The 8958-nt window shown below is 40.8% G+C and overlaps 1 protein-coding gene across 1 annotated transcript in view; it reads right to left on the bottom strand.

The window, feature by feature from the left end:
* The window catches only part of IGF1R (insulin-like growth factor 1 receptor), a 147515-nt gene that overhangs the window by 6314 nt on the left and 132243 nt on the right, over positions 1–8958 (bottom strand). Inside the window, exons 17-21 of the mRNA XM_009995343.1 lie at positions 8290–8519; positions 7921–8031; positions 7542–7701; positions 5196–5325; positions 542–676 (exon numbers count right to left, since the gene is read on the bottom strand). Coding sequence (XP_009993645.1) covers positions 542–676; positions 5196–5325; positions 7542–7701; positions 7921–8031; positions 8290–8519 — 766 coding nt within the window. The remainder of the gene's footprint in view (positions 1–541; positions 677–5195; positions 5326–7541; positions 7702–7920; positions 8032–8289; positions 8520–8958) is intronic.

The following is an 8958-nucleotide window of genomic DNA, read 5'->3' as shown; positions in this document are numbered from 1 at the left end:
CCTTTCTGTGCTGACAGAAAAGGAGACTGTTAGCAGGGGAGATTTGCTTATTTTAATGCCATGAGCATTGGGACTGCAATAGCAGATCCAAGGCTGCTTCAGACAAAGGAACGATGCACTCACTTGTCTCTATGCTGAACTAAAAAATAGAATTCCACTGTTTATGCACAATACATTTCAGTTCACCCTATGCTCTTTCTTTATACTCAACAGAACTACTTGAAGAAAAGAGACAAGATCTTGTGACAAAGTCTTGTAGCAAATGTCACTTGAGAGCTTTTAAGAAGTCTTATTTTATTCAGGATCAAAAACATTTGGGCTTATTAGGTAGCCCAAAGTGAGATTCTGGCCACAAGCAAAGTTGTTTCCTGGTATGTCTGATCACTCTAAAATCCTAGACTGACAGAAAATGTTCTAACAAGCACCTCATGTCACTACTGCTCTTTAATAACCCCTCCCGTGGCAGGCAAGGCAGAAGCGGGCACTGAAGATCAGGAGAATAAGCTGTGTACTGAGAACAGTGGTGACTGCTGGCACTTACAGCATATCAGGACAGTTGTCTGGTTTTTCCAGCAGACCTCCTTCCATCACAAAGCGGAGCACTTGTTCATTGGTCATGCCTTGGTAGGGCTGCTCCGCCAGCGTTGCAATCTCCCAAAGCACAACACCAAAAGACCTGGAAGACAAAGCAGAACTTTCAAAACCCAAGCCATCTTTACAAAGATATTTTTCCTTAGGTGATGCTGACCAGTGTAGGTGACCATGGGTGTTTTATTTTACAAAAAAATTCCAACTGCTCGAAGCATGCAGCTATGGTGAAAGCCACACGACCTAGAACAAGGGACTGCTGACTTCAAACACCTCTAGTCAGTGGTGAGAAACAGGCTCCCAGTTCTGAAGGACTCTTCAGAACAGCCTATGTAAGAAAAGACTAGTAATTGTACATCTCCATTTTTCACACCATAATCTACAGCTCAGAGGTGATCATGATGATGATCATGCAGTGGTCCAACGTTACTTGGTTACATCAGCTCTGTACAGGTCAATCAGTAAAAAAGCCACCACAAGCTCATTGCATTGACCAGTCCCTTCCTAACCCAGAGATCTAACCTTCAAGCTTGCCTGGTGAATCAGCTCCTATCACACCTTTCCCATGATTTTGAGTTCAGACTTTAGGCACACTGTGAGGTGGGAAGAACAATGGAAAGGGGAAAAGAAAAGAAGCAGGTAAGGAAAAAAAAATTACAAAATTCTGTTCCTATCTCTGCCCTTCCAGTACAGCGAACCCCAGGCTGGATAGACACACCTGATGACTGAAGTCTGCAAAAAGATCCCTGTGTGACTGGGTGCAAGGAATCAAACCTCCTAAGCAGGTGGAGAAGTTGCAGAGACCAGTTATTCAAAGTGAGCTCAACATCATCCCCCTCAAGCCACAGAAACAGCAAGAAAAAAATCTGTACATTTAAAAAATTAAACTCAAAACCTTCATGTAATATATTTCAGGTACTTCTGACAGCAGTTGAGAGGCAATGACATAGAACTGTAAGCTGTCACTCCAGCACAAGCTGCTTTTCCTCAGAAATACCTTAGTCACAAAAATACCATTTCAAAGCTGCATTTTTTCCTTGCTGCTCTAACAAGCAGAGAGCTAGACAGTAAATGCACACCACACCTGTGCAGCTCATCCACCTCACCACTAAAAGCAAGTGAACCAACCAGCCTCTATTCCCCAGGCACAAAACCACTTCTTGAGTAATACTTTCCATTTATCCCTCTGCTTTGGCTTCTTCCATGTTCTAAGACAAAGGTGCAAAGGATCAAGGCATTTGACTTAGAGCAGGAGTCAACAAAAACAGTTTTTGAAAAAAACCAAACAAAACACAGAAGAAATGTGAATATTCTCCAACTTCTTGTATCAAGACCCTAATCTGCTGCTTCAGAAGCAAAACCTTTAAGCCCCCTAGAGAAACCCAGTTACCCCTTTTGCCACGTGTGTAACTATGCTCTTGAAGCGGAGCTTCTAGCTCCTTCCAACTAACTACAAAGACCAACAGCAGGGAAAAAAGAAATCTGTCTAACAATAGGAATTGATTACTAGTGAAGAAAGATAAGTATAGTTATGTAACTGGTTAGTTTGAACATAAATATTGACACTTTCTAAAAATACCTCCGTTTAAAGTTAGTTTATTGAGCAGACATCGCTCAAATTGTCTGCCATACACTGAAGAGTCCTACACTTCTGGAGCTGCTGTGCAAAGAAAGTCCAGATGCTGTCCTGCCTTCTGTGGCTAAAATGCTGAGTCAAGCTAGGAGAAAAAGAGTGTAGTTTCAATAGGGTATTGTTGTGAAAACAGGAGTCCAGTATTATTAGCTGGTTATGGTAGAGTGGTTTTATCTTTCAGTTATCCACTGCATCTAAAACAGTTTGCATCTGGAGCCAGAAGCCACAAACAGTCTTGCAATTGTTTGCCTTTCAGGGAAGGCAGGGACAGAGGGTCAACTCAACATTTTGGCGCCTTTGAAGCTACTTTGATCACTGCAGGAATAATGAGAACAAGTCTTGTGCACCTACAAGTCATATTATCATAACAAATAAACTTATGTTGCTCCCCCAAGGCAGCTACCAGCTCTGAAGTAATGCAAGATGCTAAGGACTTATTTATAGAAATACACCCTCACCCTGAATGGTATTACATTAATTTTAAAATGTTCTCCTTCCCCAACTACAACAAAAACAGTCTTGTCTAATTACCTCATTCTTCAGTCTGAAGAGCAAGAAGAGAGTGGATTGCCAAAATAAAGCTCCACCCTTCAAAACCTCCAGACACTCTTTTTGCAGTTTGCTGTTTCACCTTACAGCTTATAAATCTTGGACTCTGACCACTCTCAGAGTGTTGTCTGTTTGACATTTTGGCTTCTAAAACTCATCTCGAAGAACATGGAACCAGATGTCACAATTCCCTACCAAAAAGGCAGCAAAAACGTTCTCAACGTTTTTTTATTGTTTGATGAAAATAAATGGCCCCCAAAACAGCCAAGCTACATGGCTTACATGAAGCAACTTCAAAATCTGAACCAATACAAGGAGTCAGGTAATTTTTCCTGGCATGAAGAGACCTAGGTAATGTCTGGTCTAAAAGTTATTGAGAAGTAAACCTTTTAGCCATAAGCTGATCAAGTAAATAGGCACTGTTTCATTACACTGATAAGTTTCACTACATTTGGAATTCAGATTATATATCTAGATCTGTGGATACATGTGGCAAACACAAATGTGTAAGTGTTCTAAACAAACATCTTCACAGTGAAATCAGCATTTTGTACCTCAAACTAGTAGTATATGTACCTATGTCAACCAAATTTGAGAATAAATAATTTCTAACAATTAAGGTGAAGAGCCATTCCAAGGAAGAACTGTCTGAAATACCCACAAGACCTGTGGATCTCCTCTCCATAAAGCCATTTTTTCTCCTCTATGCTTTCAAGTAGAGACCTGTCATATTTTGTTCCTCCTCTTAAGTCCAATGTTACAGTCAGTAAGCTTCTTTCCTTGATGTGACTTCTGGCTAGGATATTTCATCCACTGTCCCACTGATTAACTACAATATTTTATGTTCAACCCTGCTTTGGACTGGGTAACTGAGGAAAGCAATTCTTGTTAACACTGAAGGGAGAATTCACCTACTTCCTGCAACAAGCACTAATTTACTTCTGACACTTGATTTGGCATCACATCTGTGGGGTCCTTTTGATTGGAATTTAAGCTATATTTAAACACTGAAGTCACTTTATCAGTTCTAGGTTAGAAGGAAGGCCTGTGGGGAACAAGTGCAGTGCAGCACTGAGGCTCAGCACGCGACCCACTGTAGCTGGTCCCGATACAACAGCTGGGCTGGGAAGTCACTGCTCTGTGGTAAAAAGGGGCTGGTCTGTCAGCTCTCACTACAGGCTCATTCAGTACTACATCTGGGGATTTTCTAGTGATATATTCCAAATTTCTGTCTGCTTTCTGAAGCCATTACAAGTCCCAAAATCCTCTTACTGCAGGGGGACTGCCAAAAGCATGCCTGCACTGTTCCATTAGATAAATGGCTGATACAGGGCTTCCCCTTCAACTCAAACGGGTTATTTTCATCTGTTTCCAAGTTTGAGAGTTATTGGATTCAGAGGTAAGTTAATAGCCAGATGCAAAAAAAAAAATTAAGCTACATTCTGGTGCTTTGCTTTTCCACTTTTTATGTAATTCCTCTTAACAAACCTTCCACTCTAAGCTGGTGCTGTAGACTACTGTCCACTGGCTTCAAAATCCTCAAGCTGTTTAAAGAAAATGCAGCTTACTACTAAAATACCATTCCTACTGACTTCTAGACATTTGGAGGCAACCAGATGCCAACTCTGTAACAGATCAGCAGTAAAAACATCTTGTTAGGAAGGCAGAGAAACCATAAAAGACAGAGTAGAGGTTTTGCCAGTACATGTTAATCTTCTGCCAAGTCCACCCTACCTATCTGCAAAAGTTGGGGATGGGGAATTGTTCCAAAGTACCATTTCTTCAAAGAAGTATATGTTGAAATTTCCTAAATGCCTTTATTTAATAACAGCACAGATACAGCAAGCAGGCAATGTGCTTTTAAAGAAAAAACTATTTCTGCATCTTGTGGTATATAAAAGAAGCAAACAAAGCTCCAAATGGAGAAGGATATACACAAGGGAGAACTCCCATGAAAAAACCTGCTTGTGTACACAAACCATCTGCAGGAAAGTAGAGTTATTTACACAGAAGGTTTTGATGGAAAAGCAGGTCAGCGCTGTGAAAACCTTTCTATATTCTTGGCAACTTCTAATGCTTTTCTTGAAAGAGAGCAATCTGAGAAATGACAACTTGCTCTTCCAGGTGAAGGTAATGTTTTTCACTGTACAACTGATTTTACAACCCACAGCAGGAAACATGCAGCCACCTCCAGTTTTGGAAATCCATTTAATTCTGTTCTCCCTGAGAGCATAATTTAACCTCAGGAGCTCTTGATTTTGCAATGGAAATATGAAATATAAAGCAGAATGCTTCACACTGGAAAAAGAGAGTTAGCTCTGAAAAGACAGAAGAAGCAGTATACTTAGTTAAGTCCACTTGAACAAGAAAACAGGCTAGAAAGTAGAGGGGCTGAAACAGTTTTTCCAAGCCCTTTTTTTGTTACCAGACATCGGAGTGTGTTGTGAAGACTCCATCTTTCAGTGACTCTGGGGACATCCAGCGGACGGGCAGCAAACCTTTCCCTCCTTTACGATAATAATCTGTCTCATAGATATCTCTTGTCATGCCAAAATCTAGAAGGGATAAATGTTTTTTGAGTTTGCATGATAAAACTATGAACACCTCCTCTTACTACAAGCCCTTGTAGACAGCACAGAATCACAGTTCGATGCAAAGAATCTGCAAACTGTTACTGAGACACTTTATGTTGCAGCACTTCACCTGCTGCCCTAGGGCTGGTCAGCTGCCCACCCCACCAAACCAACTGACATTTTTATCATTGACTTCAGTGGGTGAGAAGTCTGAGTGATTTAAATATACTAATATGAAAAGTTCCAGGATTTATGCTCAAGCCTTGCAGCAAACTACATCTTCTGAAGGTCATACAATTCATTAATCTGTTCTATAAACTCAACGATTTTCTGTTTAAACAGTATAAAGAACTCCTTTAGTACTTAATACTATTACACTTAATTAAAGACTCTTACATGTTGAGGGAAATGCTTCTCTGATGTTTTTTTCCTTCTTTCTAAAGGTAATTTCCAGTTCCTATATAATAATTAATCTCAAATGCTACAGAGGATTAGGTTATTCATTTATGACCAACAGACCAATATTAAAGATATACTTTGGGTTATACACGTCCTTAGCTCTAAATATGAAAACTTTTGCAAGACTTCGATCTAACAACAATTATCTCCTGACTGTAACTCTTGACACACACAAAACTGCTGGGTCTTGGACTAACCTATTTAAACCAGGTACTATGTTTTCAGACACTAAGCAGAAGTTAAAAAAAAATCAGGTGCCATCAAATCTCTTACTAATATTAAACATTGTTTGCTCACACAGCTGACCTAGGGCAAAATCCATTCTATCACCAGAGACCTGTAGTTGCCCCTTTTATCCTGGGACAAAGCAGTGAAAAGAAGAGAATTCCTCCAGTTCTCACAGACATTATTACCAGTCTGTGACTTGGAGGGGTGACTGACCAGTGATCCTTCTCATTCCCTGTTTGCTTGGGAAATTGGTCCCCTCAGTGTTTATGACTAAAAAGCCCATCTGTGCAGCTATTCTATCACTCCCACACACCAGGGTGACCTTATCCTTTTGAAAGTTCTTTAAAAATGTTCTAGAAATAACAAATATAAGCAAAGATCATAGGACAGTGCAGCATAAAGCTCTTTCTCTGAGATCTAACAGTGAATAGGCATGTTCCAGTCAAGATGCTCCTGAACTGTTTCTACATGAAGGGATTTTCAATACCAGCACATAAAATGAGAGCAGTGAAGCTTATTTCACTAAACACTTTCAGGGTAACCATGTGTCACGTTCAAGGGAAGAAACGCACCAGCTTCAGTTCAAAGGATTGTACAACATGCTGGTGGGGGGAGGAGGAGTGGGAAAATTAGAATTGGAAGGATTCAGCCTGGCTTCCCCTGAACCTGCAGAAAATGCACAAAATCCCCCAAAGATCTTATTTCCTAATTAACTGACTCAAAATGAAATCATTTTTTCTTTCTCCCAAATGACAGGATTACTTACACAAATTATCAAAATAGCTGAGTTAAGCTCTGAGAGAAAGAATTAGTTTCCTACAGCAGAAGGCTGTTGCTATACATGTTATTTTAATATGCACAACTCAAAAACAGCCAAAAGCTTAAAATCACTCTCTCTGGAGAGAAGTCTGAAAAAACTCATCTGACACTATTTTGGAGAGATGTTGAAGGGGGAAAAAAAAAAGTGGTGTTCTAACAGCAGAGCAGAGGAAAAGCCATTCTGTTGTCTGGAAAGCAGAACTCCAGTCGAGACTGGAAAGCATCCAGCTGAAATCAAGCCTTACATTTCACTTCCAAATCAGATATGCTTCAAAATAATCCTAAAATTCTTATTTCTTGAATCAATAAACAGGAGATGGAATTATTTTTGCGCATTAACAGAAAAGCAAATGACACATCAGTGGTAACTACGCCATCCAGCCAGATGTCTGCAGCATCTGCACCTCCAATCACTGCTTCACTAGTTCTTTTTAAACCCACACATTGTATGATTTCCTCACTGGAACAACAGCAACTAGAGGTATTCCAAGAGTTTCAACATAATGTTGACTGCTCACAGTTCTTAAATCACAGCAAGCCTTCATAAGGAACATATTTCATTTTGCAGAAATTTAAACTAGAGCTAAGTTTTAAAAGGTCTTTCAAACAGCTTTCAAAAAATTAAAGTGCTTCTAAGCTGCTCATTTTTCAGGATGATGTTTCCCATGTGTGTAAAAGTCAAGAAAGCACACCTCCAATTTTTACTGTGAAGTCTTCTGCCACCATGCAGTTCCTTGCAGCAAGATCTCTGTGAACAAATTTGTTGGCGTTGAGGTAAGCCATCCCATCAGCAATCTCTCCTGCCATCTGAATCATCTTCTTCAGAGTTGGAGGTGTCTGGCCAGGATTATTCTGAGCAAGATGAAGAAGATATAACAGGTAAGGTGAAAACAAAGCAGCCATTTCTACAGACTGTAACATACTGGTTTTTAAATACAAAATAATTCACATTATCACAATTCAGCCTGACAGAAGGGAAAGAAAGGCTCATTGCCTGCTGCCTCTGGTGTGATGCTGTTTCATTCAGGATGAGTCTAACTGAAGAAAAACATCCAGCAGCTCATGACTCACCTCCGTGTCTGGCCTTAATGATCTCAGGTAACTTTTGAGGTCCCCACGTGTCATCAGCTCCATGATAACAAGCGTAGGTTGGCCCTGAGAAACAACACCAAGTAGCCTAACCTGGAAGAGGAAAACCAAACATTCAGCTACAAATACAGCTAACTGAACTGTCGTAAGAATTTGTGTTGGTAAGTAGCCCCAAACATACAGGAAAGTAGATTTGGTTCCACTCTGATTCCTGGTTCACAACACCACAAAGCTGCGCAGAGCGGAAGCTAAAATCCCACGTTCCTGCATCAGTCAGTGCAGATGTGTCCCTGATGCCAACAAGCACCAGGGCTGCAACAATCCCAACCTTGTTACATTTCCATGACCTACCACATGGTGACAATTGAACTCCTTCATCACCGAGGCCTCATTTAAGAACTCTATCCTCTCCCGCATGCTTGCAGACTCATTGACAGTCTTGATGGCCACCCTGGTCTCCGGCTCATCCTTCACCACTCCCTTGGCTATTCCCTCATACACCATTCCAAAGGAGCCTTGTCCAAGCTCCCGACACATGGTGATCTTCTCACGGGGCACCTCCCATTCGTCTGGAACATACACTGTGGAGAGAAAGAACAGGCCAGTGGTGCAATCACCCTCTGCTTTGTGATGCCAACTGCCAAAACACTTCTACTGTAAAACACACAAGACAGGATGCTGAGACCTTCCACGATGTATGCAAACAGTCCACTGGTCCACTGTCCTTCTCATGCAGAGACAGGCAGATGCTTGGCATGTAAGTCAATCTTAAAGCAATGTATAGATGGACTGGAAGTGGGCTCACTGTGGTATTGACACAATGGGATGGAAATTAGGAACCTCAAATCACAAAATCAGGGTGGGAAGAGGCTTGAATCAATACTTTAGGTTTGAGCTTTTCTTGGGATCCTTGGTTTTCTAATTCTTCCAGGCAGCATCAAACATACTTGACCAGCTGTATCAGTTTAGTGTCTGGTATATTCTCTATTAACAGATTGATTTTATGACCAGAGGGAAAGA

The sequence above is a fragment of the Chaetura pelagica genome, unplaced genomic scaffold (assembly GCF_000747805.2).
Source record: "Chaetura pelagica isolate M959 unplaced genomic scaffold, ChaPel_1.0 scaffold453, whole genome shotgun sequence".
NCBI lineage: Eukaryota > Metazoa > Chordata > Aves > Apodiformes > Apodidae > Chaetura > Chaetura pelagica.
Note: the sequence above shows the minus strand (reverse complement) of the source record. Positions and strands in the feature narration are given on the sequence as shown.